The sequence below is a fragment of the Ambystoma mexicanum genome, chromosome 6q (assembly GCF_040938575.1).
Source record: "Ambystoma mexicanum isolate Mex_15411 chromosome 6q, UKY_AmexF1_1, whole genome shotgun sequence".
NCBI lineage: Eukaryota > Metazoa > Chordata > Amphibia > Caudata > Ambystomatidae > Ambystoma > Ambystoma mexicanum.
In genome coordinates, this window is record NC_090937.1 from 251,500,020 (window position 1) to 251,521,299 (window position 21,280).

The 21,280-nt window shown below is 44.1% G+C and overlaps 1 protein-coding gene across 2 annotated transcripts in view; it reads left to right on the forward strand.

Moving 5' to 3' along the window:
• TRMT10A (tRNA methyltransferase 10A) overlaps positions 1–21,280 on the forward strand; it is a 477,951-nt gene that overhangs the window by 57,237 nt on the left and 399,434 nt on the right. For both annotated transcript variants that reach the window (XM_069630723.1, XM_069630724.1), the window contains exon 2: positions 13,796–13,958. In XM_069630723.1, the coding sequence (XP_069486824.1) occupies positions 13,796–13,958 (163 nt within the window). The remainder of the gene's footprint in view (positions 1–13,795; positions 13,959–21,280) is intronic.

Genomic DNA, 21,280 nt, shown 5'->3' on the forward strand with positions numbered 1-21,280 from the left:
TTGGGCTTTTGTGCCGGCATGGGAAAGACACGTACCAGGCACAGCCATAGTAGCATGAACTACCCATTGTTGTTCTACAATGGCACTACACGCCAGAAAGGATCAATGTAATGTTTCCCCAAGCATCAGATCAATGTTGGAGGGGATGCAAGGTGTTGGGGGATTTGATACACATTTGGTGGAACTGCCCTGGGTTGCAGCCATTCTGGGTGGGGGTGAAGAACCACATGCAAGTGATGTACCAGGGAGTGGAGCAGATGAATGTGTGGGATCGGGGGTCCAAAATACTCAGACGCAAAAACAGGGATTCATGATCCCGTTTATAGTGGCATGGCTGGTGATGGCACAAAGGCGGAAACAGTAGTCAGCACACACAATCCAGGACTGGCTACTAAAAGTCTGGAGTCTTGTAGCACTGGAATGGGTAACATTTAGGATCCAGGGGGATTAGGATGCATTCAAACAGGAATGGGGCTCGGTATTGACTTATCTACAAAATGATGCCTGCATAAGATCAGAATTATGGACATATTGTGAACCTAACGGAACTCAAACCAATAAAGAGACAGATCCCATTTCTGGCAGGGGAGTGGGTAGGGGAGGTGGGAGAGTTGACGTTGGGATGTTTTAATTGTTTATTCCTTGTATTGTGTAGCATAACGATGAAACAAATAAAAAAACACGTAAAAACAAAAAAAAACAGAGTTGATCCCATGAAGGTCCCTGTCATTCCAGCTGAGTCTTTAACCACCAAAATAGACTCTGGATGCCTTTCCCGCTTAATCACCCGTGCAAGGGTGCAGCTGGGTCAATCCCCCTACCCATAAGTCACTGCAGCCACTGAATAACCCAGAAACCTCTCCTCCCTGCGGCCATAGTCGCAAATTCAACCTTCTTATCTCGTAACCATGTCCCAATGTCTGTGTCAACGTGCTGCAGTTGTTGATGTTCTAGACATTTAATGTCACCCTCCAGCGTTGTCAAAGCTCTACGACTTGCTTTCGGGACCCCCCCCCTTCCTAAAATATACAGCACCCTCTTATATAAACCTTAAAGCTTCCCATACTGTTCTCGAATCCAGTACAGACCCCAGATTAGCGTGAAAAAGGTCTTGTAAATTTCATTTAATTTAATCCCCAAATACATGAGAGTTAACGTGCCTAAACATCGTTATATTAAAATCAAAGGGGGCTCCAACAGTTTTTGGTTACTATTTGTACACAGACTATACAAGGGACATAATAAAACAGTTGAACATCAGTAGTTCTAATCAATTAACTGCCAAATGAGTATTGTAAACAGCAGACTACCTAGAAACATGTTTATTACAGCTTTGATGGCAAAGGTCTAACTTCCCTTTCTAAATCTCGGTTCTGTTTATAGTTTCTCTTTTTTTACTTACAGGGACACTCAAGTCACAGAAATCTACTGTATATATGAGAGGATGTATCTTATCCACACTGTGTATTGATAATTTAGCCCTGATGACGACCCAAGTGGGTCGAAACACGTGTCGCCAATCATTAAGTCTTTGTTGAATGCGGCAATCGTAAAGCCTTTGTTGAATGCACACCTCAAAGACTACAAGTCTGAGTCTAATCTTTTTTGTTCCATTTTCTGCTGCCAATTATAAAACAATATTTGGCCCTATGCACACTCTAGAGATGGTATATCATGTGTTAAGGTACATAATTCTTCTTCAGTTCTAAACTGTACAAGCTAATCAGGGGTATATAAGTTTTATATTTTTGGTTAACTTTCCAAGTTTTCAGACATGTTTATGCTAACAACATTTTCAATACATCAGTACGGACTCATTGGCAAATAATTATTGAGCAAGTTATTATCACAATAGAGAATCAGAGTTCTTGCGCGGAGGAGGAGGTACCTCCCCTCCGTTATATGCTTTTCATAAGGTGGTTTGGGGTTCACCACGATCCATCCACTAACGCAGCATCACAACACATACTTATCACGTTTCAAGGTACCAAACCTTTTGGCGAGTACACACACTCCATAATAGGTACCACATTTTTTGATTGCTTTAGGAAGGGTATGTTGTACTGTGGTTGACCTATCGATGTCCAGTGACGTGGAAATGTTAGAATCCCCCACCCAAAAAACCTAGTATGTAGAAAAGGTGTGAATAAAGTTTGCACACTTCTGGAAAGTCAGAAGAGTCAATGTTCGGTGCACATATATTAATCAGGAGAAGTTGCAACCCTAAACATTAACCCGCCAAAATAGAAAAAACCCCTTCCACATCACCAATTTGTTCATGAAGCCTAAATTCAAGTGATCTGCGTATATATGTAGCTACACCCCTAGAGTGTGTCGAAAAGTCGGAGCCATATCTGTGGACCCCCAATCCTTCGGCCCCCGGAAGCTTACTTCCTATACCTAAATGGGTCTCCTGAAGAAATGTCATGGTGCATGCTCCCAAACCCCTGAAACTGGTGAGCCCATCCCAGACATTGGCACCCTTAAGGGCTCATCAAGCCCCAAAGGAGTACCCTAGAATCTCCTGGACTATGTGTTGAACTTCATGGGACTATATTCTCAGTTTAGTGAGACTGAGCCTTTCTGTACAGGGTGTGGCTGTGGGACTACTTTATCTGAAGTGGCAGGGTACAGCTAAGGGACTACTTGCCTGGAACTACTTGCAAGGTTATTTATAACGCACCCTGCAAACAGAACACGCTTCGCGTTATTCTGCACTCCTGCTCACCGTGTCTGCTCAGCTCTTGAACTTCTTCAACCATGCCCGTCCAGAGTTTTCAAGCCATCAGCACCTGTAAAAGGAAAATAGGAGAACAGGAGTTTTTAAAGCAACAAAGGCCTTACCTGCAGTCTAACATTCCGGCCTCACCCTCAGCTTATTCCCGGACCGCCGCATCTGCAGAGAAGAAGGTATCCATACGGGCATCTTACACTCACCCGGGGGTCGGCATCGTCCAGGAACTTCGAGCGGTTCTTCCATCATCTTCCTGGAATCGCGCTGCACCTGCAGAATAGAAAAGACACAGCAGGTTAGTCACGCACAGAAAAGAAAGCTATTCAAACATTCAGCGCGCCTCGCATAGCGCTATACTCACCTGCAAGAAAGCTGCTCAACATCATAAGGAGAGTCAATCCTTCATTCGAAAACCGCTCGAAACCGCGCCTGAAAGAAAAGGACAAACACCAGTTAAACTTGGGTGACAAAGACTTTAAGCATCTATTCCAAGCAGCCATTGGTATAGAGACTTACCTGCTTACTCCGGCTCTTCCAAAATCGGCAACCCCCATAGGATCAGTGAAGTAACTTGATCTTGGGAAAGACTGTGCATACCGCGCCCCTGCTAGAGATTGCAGGACGGAGAGCCCACCTCTTAAAAACCTAAGGTGAGCCAGAGGAAGAGAAAGGAATCGGAAGGTGGTGAAGCCAATCCGGCTCCATTCAGTTGGCTAATATCTTGTTTCGACATTGCAGGCAAACGCCTCCTGAGGTGAGAACTAAGGGAAGACGCGGGCTAGCACCATCATTTAAGCAGCGCAACGCCAGTGCAGGCATCATCCTTTGGCCATGAGCTACGCCCTTGTGGAGACCAGGTGAGCGTGACAAGAAATAGGATTTTCACCTGATGTCTTTTAGCCTGGTTCATCATCAACCGAAACTTAGTATTATTGGTAAACCAGGTCATCAGTTATCTGTTCACCTGACAATGTGTGCGTTGTACATTGTGATATTATTCAACCCATACACAATCCTGCATATGCTCAAAGAAGACACTGGCCTTCTACCGCCTTCACCAGTCAGGCGAGGGCCTCACAGTGAGAGAACAGTGACCATAAAATGCACTTAAGAGCCAAAGCCAGTGGCATTAATAATAAAAAATAAAATAATAATAATTAGGCATTTATATAGCGCTACGAACCCTCAGGTATTTGAGCGCTGCTTATTATTACCCACGGTCTGTGGTGCTCATTTATTGACCTCGGAAGGATGAAAGGCTGAGTTTGGGATTCGAACCTGCGTTAACAGGCTCTGCACGGATGTCAAAGCGAGCACTCTACTCGCTGTGCCACTTGACCGGCCAGAGCTTTCTCAGGCAGTCGCCATATTGTAGCTGTGCAACAGGGCCCCCGTCTTCTCTCTCGTCTTACGGTGGGTCCATTCAGAGCCACGCCTGCACTTGATTGGCTTCCCCTACTTAGTGCCCAAACTCTGGAATGCCCTACCCAACACACTCAGAGCTGAACCGTCTCTACTCTCTTTTCGCAATGCCCTCAAAACCACACTATTCACTTAGCCCATCCCTCTCCCCGAGAGACCCACGGACTGCAACTCTGTACTCAAACTGAAAATGCGACTTCTATGGAAATGTAAGCAATAACCAAAATTTATAAATTGCATGTAACTCTGTACTCAAACTCAAAATTCAACTTCTATGTAAAGGTAAGCAATAACTAAAATGTATACATTTGCATGTAACTAATAAACTTTCCCCCGATGTAAGCAGTAATGAACATATGTAACAGCGCCTCGATGCCTAAGGACTGCTGTGCGCTTTTAAAAAAATGCAAATTAATAAAAATAGATAAAACGTGGCATGCTTAGTACTGTGCTCAACCAACTCCAAACAACCCTCAGAACCCCCCCCCCCGCCAGCTCCTACGCCTCCCTGTGACAGAAAACCTTTCTTCAATGTGTACTGTCCACAGCTATGCATCCATTTGTACCACTCTTTAGCCCAGTTTTGGTTACCCCTCACAGTACTCTTGACAAAATGCATGTATCGGCTATATCACAGAGACGCCAATGTTCAGCGGGGCGATCGACTCTGTGAGCCCCCAAGTCCAGCAAGTTATTAGCAAATCTTTGAGTTGCTTCTGGATTTGTGGAGTATATAGCCTTGCCATTGTGAACAATCCTCAATTTTGCCAGACATAGCATTTCATATCGAACTTCTTTTCCCCGCAAGATATTCATGACTGCTTGAAGAGTCTTCCTCTGTTCTTGGATCTAAGGACTGAAATCGGGGAAAATGTTGCATTGTGGCGGAGCCAAATTCCAGGTCCCCTTTCTCTCTGGCAGGTTTAAGGAATACATCTCTATCCCCATTGTTGTATATTCTCAATATGATGGCGCGTTCCGGCGCATCTGGGGGGCGGTCTTGCGGCCAGAGATCGGTGCACTCTTGCTACCAAGGACATGATTGAAAACGGCGGGCCACGCAGAGTAACCAACAGCAGTTTTTCAATAAACGTTTCCATACCGTCTATCGCTGTCAACTCTAGCACCCCCAGTATACGTAGGTTATTCCATCTGGATCTCCCCTTGAGGTCATCCGTCTTTGCAAAAACGTTTTTTACTGTCTGCTGGAGGAGTGTCATCTCTTTTTGTAGTCTTGCGACCTTATCTTCGCCGTCGCTAATTCTCTGCTCTGCTTCAGACATGCGGCTGCATAGCCTCTCAATCTGTACCGCTACCTTGCAAGTAAGGGCATCAATCTTCGTGCCTACATTATCAGTGCTGTCTTTCAAAGCCATTAAGATGTGATTCAAAACGTTGACATCAAGTTGGACGGAACTAGATGATGTATCATTCGCCAGTGTTGGCTGCCCTGCTTTAGCAAACGGATCAATCTTTTCTGTTTATTTTTAGGATTTGTCATATTGACTGCCACTCCGACACACTGTCCTCTCCATGCAGTTTGCACCAACACCACAGTGCCTCAAACTATTAATGTGGCCACCTGATAAGTCCATTAATTTTTATAATGTTCCAATGCCCACTGTCCCTCTCAAAATGTTGTGCCCCAATGGCGCATCAGCAGTAATAGCTCATAAAATTACCAACCCTGCCAGGGGGACACAATGTTGGCCCGACAGGGACCAGCCCTGCGCTGTCAGCAGGCCGCGTCTTAGCGCAGCAGGACCTCCGCAACCACTGCGCTGTACCATTGGTATATGTCCCGTCCTGTAGACATCCTCTGAGTCTCCTCGGGCCAGTCACCGTACTGTAATCCACAACTTGGAAGGGGGAGTGGTCACGGGCCAGAACAGATCACTCCTCAGGCAGCCCACACTGCCCTCTTTCTCCCCGAGTACCCCCATCAGGCCCCCCATCTGCCCCAGTTTCCACTTTGGGGTTTGCACCAGTATTTCCACCATATAGGGGCTCGCTCTCCAACAGGGAAAAAATATTTAAACAGGATACCAGGGTAGTCTGCCAGAGCTTTCTCAGGCAGTCGCCATATTGTAGCTGTGCAACAGGGCCCCCGTTTTCTCTCTTATCTTACGGTGGGTCCAGTCAGAGCCACGCCTGCACATCGGAAACAATCTCAGGCAGGTTAGCATAGGCGGCGACCCACCCCGAACACAGACCAAGCACAGTACAACAAGCCCTGTACCGGCAGTACAGTCGATGGATTCAATCCACCAGGGTATGTTTGAATGTTCTTAGAGCTCTGTAGAGGAGGAGTCAAGTACCCCCACTCCACCGGCCCCTCCTACATTACCTGAAAAGTATGTGACGTATACTGAGCAGATAAACCAGCAAAGAGAAGTGTGTGGGCTCTCCGCAGTACCCATCCTTATGGGTACTGTACCTATACCTGTACTATACCTATACCTAAGAGAATATGGGAGGTGAAGTACCCATTGTGGAAACTATACCTACATCCAAGACAATATGATGGCCATTTGAACGCGATTCCTGACGAAGCAAGGAAACTGAATGACAAGGATGAATGGTGACGTCATACAAAGGTGAATCGACGCCCAGATAGAAAGATAAACAGACCAGAGAGGCAGACTATTTACAAGGAACGAAGAAGTACCAAGGATAAATGACATCTTGGGATCAAAATGAAGAAACCTATTCCACAAACATGATACTTAGTTTAAACGTTTACAGGTGCAATGAAACGCAAGCAGCAAGGCAATCATGACGCTAGCCACATGCTTTTAAATAGTTGGACTGCGGCAAGCGCGAACATATACATATATTCATCATAGATATGGATTAAGTAAAGAATTAATGTTTCCACTACGTATAAAGCAGTCCTGAACAACGAGGAAGGCCTCAAGTCAGTGTCGCAGTTACAAAAGCAGTTGAATTAAACAGAATATATTTCAGCTAAGGAGTTGGCTGAGCCAAGAAAGCCAAGGTCTTATCAGAACTAGAATTGGCTGACATTGGATACAATTAATATGAAAGAACAGAAGCTCCTGTTCAAGAAGGTCAAGTGAAAACAAAAGACGTCCGAGAGCTTTTGGAGAATAAAATCAAATACACGAAAAGGCTCAATTCATGGTGTCCAGTCACGTGATGGAAGAAGGTTGGATGCATGAGAAGATCACACCTACGCACGGAGGCCAGACAGTACCCATACTCCTTAAAAAGTCCCAGAGAACAGTACAAACTTAAGGCCAACTTTAAAGGACTAATTGACACTTGACCATTGAGGTGATGATGGAGTGTATTTTTAATTGGTGGGAAGCTGGTATCAAGACCAGCTCACCCGCACGTGGTTGTTTGGTCTGCGTGATGCTCACGTAGGTGGAAAGGTATTGACTGGGGTTAGAAGCAAACTAATTGTAGGGGACCACGTAGTTGGGGGTCCTATAGTTTGTGTAGCCAATGGGATAGTGGCCATTTTGAAGGGAGGGCTTAGTTGCCCCACCTGTTGTTGACTATCCAATTATTTCTCTCCGTTGCTCTATACAGATATTACACCTACATTTAGTTGTTTGCTTAGAACCAATCCCGCTTCCCGATAAGTTTTAGAAGTTTGCCACGTAGGATGACAGCGGTAATGACGCAGGTCAACATGTCAGCTATGACCAATTATGGGTTTAAGAACCCAGCTTTTTTATGAAATGATTGAGAGTAGAGTATCGAGCGATTGCTGATGTTTGTTGTGCTCCCTGTTTTAAAGACTTGCATTAAAACAGACAAACCTTTGCCAAGCTATTTGTGTCATCTGAATTATTGATGTTTGATTAAAATATGCATCCCCATACATCTCCAGGGTATTGCTACTCATCTTAAAGGGCGTGAAGCCTCCAGTTCAGCTCCAAACTATTTGGGAGCCACTGAGGAAGGCTAGCAATGAATCTTATCAATCGGTACCGAGCAGCCATTGGTGCCAAACCGCTGCGTCCTTTACTGCTGCTCGCTGTCTCCTCTTAAGCCCCGGGGGGCGTGGCCAAAGCAATAACTGGCTAACGGACACCCCAGCCACTGGCACCAAACAGCAGTGCCCTTTGCCACAACGCAGATGCATTGCTGGGGGGGCTGAAGGGGCTATAGCCCCGGTTCTTTTGGTTGTAGACCCAGATCAAAGCTCAGGGGCTACAACCCAAAGACTAGCTAGTCCCGAGTGCTGACAGTCCCGACATTAGGGTAGCCTCAGATCTTTTCCAGACCCAGCAACTCCCCTGCCCATGGGATATATCTTGGCACAGTTCAACTCTGGTATCAGAAAGCCTGACATTTGAAATCCAACTAAATATTCTATTTTACATGAATCTTTCATTATTTCAACGTTGCATGAAACAAACATTGACATTTTTGGAAAAATCAGTACTTGACCAAGAACGTGTCACTACTTGTTGATACTTTTTCTTCTGACACGTGACCAGGCTAACACTGAAGACCAGATTTTAACTACAACTGAATCTGAGAATTATTCTGTCTTTTACAAACGGATGAAAAAAACTTGGCGCAACTGCAAAAGTCAAAAAACCAAAAATCTGTTTCCCTGAATATGAATAATGGCTCCAGGAAATTCTTTAAAAAAATTAAATCTCTAGTGGAGGCTAAAGAATCGGTTCAAGCAACTAGCCCATTCCTCTGCCCAGAAACCCATAAGAAAGAACAAACAAAAAATGGGTGAAGTTTTGCCAAAACTATCTGAAACGAAAGCTGAAGATCAGCCTCCTATTAAAGTGAGAGTCTTTCCTTTGTCTCCTACATGTTGTGAGCCTCCGGGAGAGCCGTTCAAGGACTTACTTATGTTACCAAACTTGTCTACTTACTCAGCGAACTCAATCGTTCTACCAACATCTACAACAAATGAGATGAATACTTCCTTGGCCAGGAAAACGCAGTTGGCTACCTTTGTGCTACCCTATAATACTCCCATGTATTGTACCTTGGGACAGAAGAGACTGGCCTCTTTGAAAGTAATACCTCAACTCCCGTTGGTACCAATAAAAAGATTTCCTAAAATTGGGTTTTGAGCGCATCTTAACTTCAGAAGTAGAAGTTACTTTGAACTGTGCTATCATCCTAAGACTTTTGGATATTATAACAGCCTTGTGACTCCGAAATTCAAAGACTATTGAGCAAGTAGAGTTCCCAAATGACAGTCAACTGGACAGAGTAATCCTCCACATTCCTTCTAGAATTGTCTTTTATGTATGCTCTCTCTAATCACTCTATATCTGTTTCTAAACGTATATCAAAGAATCAAATGAAGGCAGCAAAGAGCCCGGTCTATTTGAATGATTTAACAAAGATCTGTTGTACGACATCTTCTGAGGAAGGGAAGAAAGTAATATGGTCAAGAGATACTGCTAATCTCATTGATAGTAACACACACATATGGTCTTGGTTGGCTAAAGCTCTACAAACATCTACATCTAGAGAGCCAGTAGGCAATAAACATCTTCAGTAGACACTACCTGAAAATATTTTCATGGAATACAAGAGGCTTTAAACATCTTTTTCATGACCAATTGACTTATGATTTATTATTGCAGGAAGTATGGTTAAGAGACCACACTTTAATGGTGGGATACACAGTGCATTTAAATTGGGCTGACAAGGGCCCCAAGGGTAGACCCTTTGGGGGGCCCTGCTTAATGCCATCAGGAACGGCATTGTATTACCTCGTACAAGTTAAAAATGATGACAGTCCTTACTTTCTGGTATACAAATTGTTCGTTTTACAACTGTTCGAATGACAATTGACCTTTTCACAATTGACCGAATTGTGAAGGTCAATTGTACCATATATGTGGGGGGAAATCCCCCACCCAACGCCAAATCCCCCAACACCCCTATACATATATATATATATATATATATATATATATATATATATATATATATACAATTTGGGTAATACGGGTCTCTCTATGTTGGGACAAGACAATATACCAAGACTGAGACACAACCTTACTTATTAATGTGCATTTGAACCCAGCTAAACGAACAACGCCAAACTTTCTAGACATACTCTCCTAAAGTGGACAGAGTCCGCTCAAACAAATTCCATTCTGCTGGCTTCAGATCCAAACTGTTTAGTTAGAATTCTATATGAAAGCACTTTCACTATTGGTTCCACCCACACGAAGCTCCAATTAGCGTTGGGCGATGCTTGTCTTGAAGTCATAAATACATTGAGGCTGTTGAAAGTAAATAGGAATATTACATGGGGACATTCCTGCTCAATATACGTGGGCAAGGGTGTCCTCTAAAGCCAAATTGAACTATATGCGTGTACCTCTATTTTGTTTTACCACTGCAGTTCTTTAAAAATCCACACTCCATTTTGAGTGATTAAATACATGGGTAACTTTGAATACCATTTTTTCGTTTAGGAAATCTGGTTAAGAAATATGAATTAATAGTGGGTTGAACAGACTTTGTTGGTCTTCGTCCAAAGTGTCCAAATTTAACTGTTATGTAGAAAAAAACTGTAAATTAGTCTTTGGGGGAAAACCTGATTAGTGCTCTTAAACCAGAACATTTTTTGTTTTTTTTTAAGTAAAATATGTATGTACCAAGTTCAGCAACAACAAACCTATGCACTTAAAACATCATAAAGACAAGTTTGACTTGGCAATACAATCTTAGAAGTTTAAAATATTTCAATAATCCCAACAAAAGAGTCGGTGAAAAAGTACACGCTCGGATATAAAAATGGGCTTAGGTCCTATAAGAACCGAACAACTGGCATCTGAAAGAATGGTTCTATCGGCCAAACAAGACTGTCATTTTTGGCAACTAGTTAATAAAGATTCGGAGGCCCAAGCAAAGAATTTAATCCACCCCATTGGGGAATTGGAATGCAACAAGCAATTTTCAGCCATAAATTCTAACAACCAACATATTCAAACTAACAAAACTTACCAACCTCACGCTAGCTATGAGCTGACCCTCTCCCTTGCAGATATCCATAACCTAATTGTGAACTCATTCCATCTCATTCCATCTCTAGCTCCTGGCCCAGATGGGCTGACTAACATGGTCTATAAAGGGCGTCCACGTCTATGGTCAGTGATTCTTCACATCTTATCTATGAACGTTCTGGCCCCACAGTATACTCCACCTATCTGGAAAATATCCCATCTTGTTCCAGTTTTTAAAAAGGGAGACAGGGCGAACCCATTCAGTTGTACTCGTAGATATATCAAGTAAAATATTTTCATCACTGATACTAAGAGAACTAGAGGCCTCTCCTCCAGCAAACCCTATACCACCACCCCTGGAACCAGGTCGTATGAATTTAGGTCAGGCATCCAACTAATATTTAAGTGGACCCTTAAGTTCTCAGGCTTAACTCTTTTAGCCGTATGTTGGGACCTTCCCATGCCTCTTTCCCCATCTTACAGGCCGCCTCAGGAGCCTGGGTCTTGGCCAGCCCCGCCTTCTGCTGCCCCTTTTCTTGAGTTCCTCTTCCTGCTCATTTTCACTTTCCCTTTCTTCCTTTCTGCTCTTAACTTCTTTCCGATCCTGGCGTTCTCTTCCTTTTTTCCTCTGTCTGCCACACTCTTAAACAGGACTCTGTAACCTGGGGTCTTCAGATGTTTTGAACTACGACTCCCCCATCCTCCCTACCTGACCCTACCGTTCCCTGCCGCTTAATAATGCAACATTGTATATTTAAATGGTACTCCCCTTTAGTTTATAGCATGTGCCCTCTTAGCCTAAAGTTACCTTTGCAGGCCACCCGTTTATAAAATCTGTTTACTATGTTATGTCCCTGGTATATGCCCCAATTTTTACACCGTCCTCAACTGCCTCACCACATGTTGTTTGTGCTGTTGTACAGGCATCCTTCGTGCGAATGTCTCCACCATCTGTAAATGTGTTATTGTAAGTCATTACTAATCAAAATTGAGATTCCCAATCTTAAAATAAATACAAATGATCCTTCACCATTGACTATGCTGTCTAGGGTTGATGGGAGTTGTAGTCTAAACATATGAACACCCAAATGTTGCAGAACCATCTCTTTCTCTTGCCTTTACCTCCTTCCTCTATGGGGCTTTCTCTCTTGCTTCCGCACTTCTGCTCTGAACTCTCTCACCTCCTTAATGTTCTTGTGATCCTCTTCAAGTCTCCACTCCTCTTACTCCTCCTGACCTCTCAAATCTCCTTTCCTCATTCTAATATTCCACTTCTGATCCTCAAGATTCCACTGCTCCTCCTGCTCACCTCGCTTTTCTCCCTAATTTCTTATCTCCTTGCCGCACTGCTACACCCTGTGCTTCATCTTGCGTGGCAAACTGGGGACTCTCACTCCCCTGTGACCCCTGGTCCTTTTTTATCCCCCTATGCGGCCTCCCACGAGCCATCTAACTGTGCAAGATATTTCAATTGTGTGTAGGATATAAGCAAGCGCTGCGATTGGTGCTAATACCATGCAACTATATATCTCTTTTCTGGTGTCATTTTTCTATTGGGCACAGCGTAGCTCTGCTGGTCCTGGCTATTTCAAAGTAGGGCACCATCTTGGATTTAGACCCTGCACTGTAGCAATTACCACCACTTGGAAGCATTAACACCTTCCGTTCTGGATTTGGTATGCAATAATTTCGGTGGTTCGAACGTGGCCCTGCAAATGCCTGCAGAGAAGTTTTGTAAAACAGTATGATGCCTTCTACAAAACCAACCCTCCACACTACTGTTGTGGCCTCTGCAGAAATCACCATTATTGGGTCCGTGGTCCGCCATGGACTAACACAAAACTATATACGATATAAAATGAGTCTTCTCAGCATGCAGAGTGCTGGTAGATCCTCTGGGGTGAATCAACAGGACCAGGACCTCCCTCTCCTGAAAAGTTCCCTTCCTGACTCTTCTGGTTCCAGGGGTAGATGAAGGAGCCAGTGTACAACCGGAGACTACTTCATCATATACTCGTGCTTCTCTCTTTTCCATCTGTCTCCTGGTTTGTCAATTTCCTAATCTGACTACTACTTGCCCTCAAGGGTTGGTTTGAGTTCTTGGGGTGGGTAACACGGAAGAGACCGACGATGGGATGAGGCACTTGGGGGATTCTCTCTATACCCCTTCCAAAGTGGATGGCAGCTCCTGCTCCCCCACCATCCCCGAATGTTACCTTTATCCCATTACCTATCCTCCAGTATGAGACCTTGTCACACTGACCATCAACCTTTTAATCTGTGACTGGAATATATCATTCAAAATTCCATGAAAAGGAATCTTTTTTCCAGCGGTCACAAAAGTACTGACCTCCCTTTTTATCTGCACGGGACACACTTTCGTACCCATCAATGTTACTTAGACTTAAATGAATGCTAATTGCCATTTAATCAGTGTCTGGTTGCCACAACTCGCCCTCCTGTGCCAGCAGTGAATGTCTTCATGTTATTGTGCTCCTGTATGCAACTCGTGTTTTCTGTAGTAATTGTGTGCATCACGTTCTTGCCAAGAAAATAAACGCGCAGTTGCAATTGTACTCTGTGCACCTGCCTAGTAGATTGCTGCGACTAGATGCAAGACTCGCATATGCCACATGTAATCTCTGGTCCTTTCTTCCTAAAATGATAGGCTAAAACGGAAAGAAAAACGACAGAAGAGAAAAGAAGGGCGCCAATCTCAAACAGAAGAGAACATCAACAGTGATTCCAGGAAAAGGATACGGAGGGATGTAGTACCAAGCACACTTCGAATAATGGTAGACTGCAGCTTTGATGACATAATGGCTTTAAAGGTAACGACCTACTCTGCAGGTTTGCACTGTCTTTATTTCCTACACGGGTGTTGGTCCCATCTACAGCAGAATGGGATTGGTTCCCCAACCCCACATTTCACTCGTGCCAGATGTTGTTTCTTGGGCCGGTAGCTAATAATGCCCAGTTTAGAATTTCTTTGCTGTATTAATAATCTTGCATGTACCTTGGTGTCAGAGGGTCATCACAAAATATGCAAAGAGCCAATTGCGCTGGATTACTGTCTGCATGGAAGGAGACATCCTATATGTACTGCTTAATCAACGGGTATGTTCCTTCTCTGTTTCCCAGAAGCTTTCACTTCGTTTGATTCCCCACAATGCTTCGAGAGATGGAGGGGGGAGGAGGGTCTGGGGATTGGTTCAGGTTTCCTGGATACTCTTGATGATCTGGTCCCTATTGAAAATATTGTTTTGATAATATTTTTTTTCTTAAAGGTAATTGTTTTATCAACAGGCAGCCACGTAATTAGATCGTTCTTTTTTACAGTGACACAGGAAAGAAGCAGAATAATGTAAATATGAATTATCCCTTGCCAAGAAATGTCAATTTGAAACAAAAAAACATGTTTACAGTCTTGTTCTCCTCTGTGACATTTAGAAAGAGGATTAACGTTATGTATGCAGCGAATACTCGCAAAGAAACGTAGGCAAACACCTTTGTTTCACTTTCCCCACCCGCTCCAGGCCTTGTCAATTAAACCCAACACTCCTGATGACCCTGTAAAACGATTTGAGGCTGGTTGTGTCTTCACAAAAGGTTTTCTTTAGAGGCCGTGCCAGGAATGAGGTGGTACAGAATGTCCCAGGTGTACTGCGTGAACATGACGGTCTCCCTGTTATTAGAAATGCCAATATTATTTTGTATACAGGGCACTGTGATGTTGCAGGAATACTGCATGCGTACTTGCCGCACCAAGAAGAATAAGTGGATGCAGGAAAAACAGAGAACCTTTTCTACCTCCCTCCTCCCTCCTCCTTTCCAAGAATGAGAGAGTTAGTTTGAGGCACAGCAGTATTTTCTATTATCATTACCCGCCAAGTTGCCAAGTACACCTACTGGAATGGGTTGCTTTTTCTTCAGTTCTTGACATTGTAAACTTACAGCCAGAACAAGCCAGAACAATGGCACTGCGTACTGAAAGCTCAGTGGTTTCATGGAATCGAGCAATCTTCTAGACGCCACGCAATCAGGTTTCCGTCTGCGCCACAGTACAGAAACCACACTGATCTCTATCTGAGATGACCTAAAAAATCACTGAAGACTCAGAAGGATGCACAGCACTTGCTCTTGTTGACCTCTCTGTAGCGTTTGACACCATCAACCACATGATCCTCCTTGACAGACTGCACTCCCTAGGAATACAAGATTCAGTGCTCAACTGGATCACTTCATTCCTCACTAACAGACAGCAAATCACACCCCTCCCCCTTTCCTCTTCACTGCACGCCTAGTGAATACTGGAGTACCCCAGGGCGCCTGCCTCTCACCCCTTCTCTTCAACCTTTACATAAAACCTCTGCCCGGGACCACCGCTCCAACAACCTCACCTGCTATAACTATGCCGATGACATAGAAATCATCTTGCGAAGTCGTGAATTAACCTCCGACCCTCGCCCTGACCTAGCAGCATGTCACACTGACATTGACCGCTGGATTACGACTAAGCATCTCCTTCTGAACCCAGGGAAAACTGAGATCATGGTATGTGGCAAAACAACTCTATTCCCCCAACCAACTCCCAGGCCACCCTCAATCGGCCCTCCCCTCCGACCACCAACACTGTCAAAAACCTTGGCTGCGCTTTGGACTTGGACCTAACTCTGTCTCACCACATCGACAAATCCTGTCATTTCCACCTTAGGCTGCTGAAGTCCATCTTCCCTTCCCTCACCTATTCCAATAGCAATAGACTTGCTGTAATTATTATGTCCACTGTCATGTCCAGACTTGACTATGCAAGCTCCCTCTACCTGGGTACACCGACCTCACAACTAAAACTCCAAAAAGTCCAAAACTCAGCGGCCAGACTGCTTCTCGCACATGGGGGAAAGGATCACATCTCACCTGCTCTCTGCACCCTACACTGGCTCCCATTTGGACATAGGGCCACTTTCAAAGTACTGTGTATTACTTACTGAGCGGTGCACAAAGCAGCCCCAAATACCTACAAGAAAAGATTACGCCTTATCTCCCAACCCGTACCCTAAGTTTGGGCAAGGCCCTTCTCCTATTGGTCACAGCCTCCAATTCTGCCAGGATCGGAGGGTCCGCCTAATCAAACCTGGTGCCAACCTTGTGGAACTCGCTGCATCCCCACATTAGACACAGCCAAGACTACATGGCTTTCCGGAAGACACTCCAAACCTGGTCCCTCCCCTAAAAACATGTAAGGGACTGCTCTGACGACCACTCGACCTACCACCATGTCCGAGAAATGTCTTGATAACCCCTTCAGTATAGGCAGGTAAGAACACAGGAACTTGCTCCAACGATCAACTAAATTGAACGCTATTCACTGGCTGACCTCCTAAGTGCTCGGCAAGTGACTAGTCGCTCTCACACACCACCGCGGTTGTTTGACTGCGTTACCCTTCTCCAGCCTAGAAGTTAATAGCCAGGACTACAAAACGTGGGCATAATTGCACTCATGCACTATGCTATCAATGGGCCTGCTCTGGGTCCATTGTCCTTCACCAGGTATACACTACGCTCTCAGGCCATGAGATATCTACTTCCAGCTACCTGGAACCATTGCCCTAGACTTGAAACGTAAATCCTACTAGCACTTGTGCACCTACGCCATGACAGAGTTGGATCATTGCCTTCTTCCACCAGGTATACACTGCGCTCTGAGGCCAAAGAGGTGTCCATCTCCAATTATCTGGATCGATTGTGCTAGACTTGTAACCCAGGCACTAATAGTACTTATGTACCCACGCCATAACTGAGCATGATCATTGCCTCCTCCAGATATGCACTTCGTTATCACTCCAGGTGATGTCTATCCTTCCTAATCTTACTTATCTGGAATCTTTTGAGCAGAACTACATACTGAGGGCCTTTAGCACCAATATGGAAAGATGTGATTTGGGCATGATCTGGTTGTTATCGTCCAACAGACATAAATGTTTCTCAGACCATGTGATGCTTAATCTGATGCGTCTGGGAATTGATCCCGGAGCTACTTTCATGTGGGGCGCCGTAACCCCTGCATTGTGATGCTGTATTGGGGTTGCTCATTGTATCTTGCTGTTGTTCACTCCGCTCTCCTATCAGATAAGTGCTGTAGCACACCCAGCTCTTGCAAGGGACATTGATGCAGTGTAATTCCACAAATCTGAACCATAAACGAGGACGGGACTACCCGACCACCCGCTGTAAACAATTACCCAAGACCCGAAAAATTGGATCAGTATCACTTATGCTCCAACGTTGGCTCCACCTTCAAGGGAATACGCTCTAGAAATCAGGCAAGTTTGATGTGTTATGTAACTGTGTTAGTCAGACACAGCACAAACAGCTAGTCCTGGCCAGATGTTGGATTTAAGGGTACACTAAGCACCAGTCACCATATCTAGGATGTACTTGCATGTCCATGAGTATAGAACGTGATGCAACTGCATTCTGAGAAGGTGCCACCAACAAGCAGTTGCAGACCCAGCAAGACACAGGGATGATGCTGGACCGGGCTCAGGAGCACCAGCCATAATTTTCTGGGATGTATTGGTAGGAGCGATGGAACTGAACTGGATACAGCAATAAGCAATTGCAGACCGAACAAGACACAGGGACGACCATAGCCTAATAGCCCCGACCCCCAAAGGCAGATGCTGTCATCTCAATAGGGACGGAAAGGTCATCAGGAACCGGGTCTCCCTCCAATCCACATAGCCACTCAAATACACCAATATGCCAACTCTCTCCTCTGCATCAACAAACAATAGATGGCAGCTATACCCCTCGATTAATTTTACCTAGTTGCACACATAGCTTTACACCTCCATGATCACCTCAACAGTCTTTAGAATGCAGCTATACCCCCCGAAAATCGGCCTAGCTGCACACAATCCCATTCACAAACTCCACCGCCGCCAGCTTTCCTTGCTGCAAACATTATACTGATCTCACACAACCACTGCACCATGCCTAGCACTAGAATGCAGCTACACACCACTTAATCTGCCCTGGCTGCACACATACTGAATGCACCCAAGCACTTTTTACTACACTACTCTCTCCATTGACCTTGGACTGCGCTCCCGAGGGCATTCAAACCACAGTGCTTTGGAATCATACCAATGGTAAAAGGCACTATACAAATGCCCAATAACATAACATAGCATGCAGTTGCTTTCCAGTTTATACTTCCGCATGTACCCATTTAATTCTTCCGTGGACGATTAAACCTCATATCCTCGATTCATTTCAATTGTTCAGACGGGGCCTTGCACTCATTGAAGTAATGTTTGGGTTTGCGCATATGTGGGGTTGAGGAGCACTTTTATGAGTGCCATTCATCCTGGCATGCACATTTGGAGGGCAGGGTGGAAGTGCAGTAGCCTTTAAAGCTGAGAAACATAACCTTCTAATTGGATGCTTGCAGCCTGCTCCCCATTCTAAAAAGAAAAGATTCACCATACCCCTGTGCTTATACTTCTGTAATTATTTGATTAATATGTTGATCTTTTCACTAAATGTCCATTGTTAATTTAACACCGCCAGTATACAGTCATAAACAGGCTATTTGTGATCAAAACCTGAATGTATTTAAATCCAATAAATCAATGGTGGTCCCATTACCTTGGCGGGCGAAGAACGATGAATGATGGTCTGGGCAGTTGCCCAGAGCAATGCCTTAGGTTAAGATTAACTCTTCACCACTTTTAGTTTGCTGTAGTGCCATTACCTAATGCAGGAGATACCAACAACGACATCGGATATACACGACCTGAACGTATTTACCCAATACCTGGCCTGCCTGTAACAATCTTGCTAAATGTAATTCAAGCATTCAGTCTCCAAACAGAAATATAATTTCTAACAATCCTGATCCTAAATACTACAAGGCCACCTCTAAGCAATACTATGACTATAATGCTGCTTATTGGCCAAAATATTGAAGCCTTTTTCAGTTAACATTTACACAAAACTATTGTTGGTCAATAATTAGTAATTACAAAAACATTATTTTATCCGGTATCATAAACAAATATTAGTACCAGAGAAAAGTCATAGAAAAATGATATTGAGGTATATATATTTACTTAAAATTGCGCCCTGCACCATTGTGACTGTGGGGTTCTTGTGGGGTCAATCTTGTGCATGCAGTTTAAATGTAGACTATAACGAGTTTCTTCTAATCCTGCAGGTTTGGACTTCAAAAACTATGCTATCAATTTAGAGTGCACATGATCTTGGTTCACCCATCCCATATAGGAAAATGGTTTTTATGATTTCCCAACATAAGGATGAGTAAACCCCCAACCCCCTTCACTTAGCCAACCTGATCACACTGTACAAAGTAAAGAGTGAGAGATGAATTAAATTTATATTGGCATCATTTTCTGATAGAGTAGAAGTGATTCAACTAAGCTCCCTTTCATTCCCAAAGTCTTTTTAAGTATCTATGGCTTCCAGGGATGACACAACAAGCAACTCTTCATTAGACTATGGTGCAGGGCTCCTTTGATCCACAATCCAATATTGATTATATCTGTGAAAACACTTTGGGAACTATGTAATCATCACTTAAAGAAATGCGCTGGGGCGTGCCCCCTATCTTACACAGCACAGTCAAAGCATTTAAATATTTATTTTAAGGTTATCTCCCTCAGCTTTGAGCACAATGAAAACATGATAGGATGAGAATAGGATTTTGTAGTTTTATGTTAGTGATTTATCAGTCCCTATGCTCTGTGTGCATAAAATGCTATGTTTTCTACATGAAGTCAAATTTCAACTGTCCTTAAATGCAGTGAAAGGCACAGTGCATTTTTTCCCCTTTAATATTAAGGTATTCTGTTTGGAAGGCACGCCCCTAGTGAAAACACCATCCAATTCCTTCCCACTCCAGGGGCCGATCATTTGAGGGAATTTTTATACTCCTTTGAATAGTTCTTTATGGTGCAGAGCCAGCCAAGACAATGAAGTGTTCCCAGGGAATTCACAGCCAGCTAGCCCCTCCCGATACCTTCCTCTCTTTTTAAGTAAAGCAGAATCCCTCCTGGACAAGACTCCATTTCCCAAGTGGTATTCAGATTGCATTTGTCCGGTGGGATCAGGTGTTTCGCTACCCTGGAGCTTTAATTCCAGAGTGTGCTCTTCGTATTCCCCGTGTTTTCCTGTTTTTCACTTCCACTCACTCATAGTCCCATGATTGTTAGTTTTTGATTGGTCAGGTTCTTTCAGTGTCTTATCTAACAATCGATACTCCCACCACAACACATCCTCAATCTCCATTGGATGATCATCATTTCTATACCTGTGACCAGAAATGAAAGTAGGGGGCAATTTGCTCGGAGTAATATTGAATTCTAAATAGTTTTTCTTTTATATCTACGCATAGAAAGATGCCACATCGATAAAACACAGATTGCTGTAATCGCCTAGGCGGACGTCGCAATGTCACATGAATTTGTTTATTTTATTTTCATTTATTTTGAAATTTGTTTATTGGCATTTAGTTAGGGTTACAAAACAACACCATCAGCGGGTGCATCTGTCAATATCAAATGAGCAAATTTCCACATAGTTCAGCAGCATATTAAACAGTAACTACAAACAACAAATTAACATTAACCGTCTCCTGAGTCGTCTTGAACAATGTTTTACTGGTCTCCGACAGGGTGGATGTTTGGGTTATGGGGGGGGGGCAAAACCAGTTCAGGAGCCTTCTTGGGCCATGATGGTTTAGTTCCAAGTGACTTAGTTGGCTGCATGGATCAGCGATTCGTCCTGGCGAGTTATTCAAGGGGGTTTGTCGTCTGGAGAGTGGAACAGTTTTACCATGGTGTCTTTCCATGCAGCTAGTGCCATGCTCGAGTCTTCGGAAGATCTGGCTACACTATCCTCCCAGGCCCTTGTTTCGGCGTTCGCCCATTTCTCAAGTTCTTTATGCCATACCGTGAAGATCGGACCTGTGGGCTTTTTCCATGACATGGCCATAGTTCTTTTAGCCAATATGCACACTAAGTCCATCAGTTTAACTGAGTGCTTGAATTTAGCTAGTCTGGGGTAGGTTCCCAAAAGGCATTCATGCGGAGTCCATGTGTACCTGGTCAGACCCGCCTTTTCACACGTT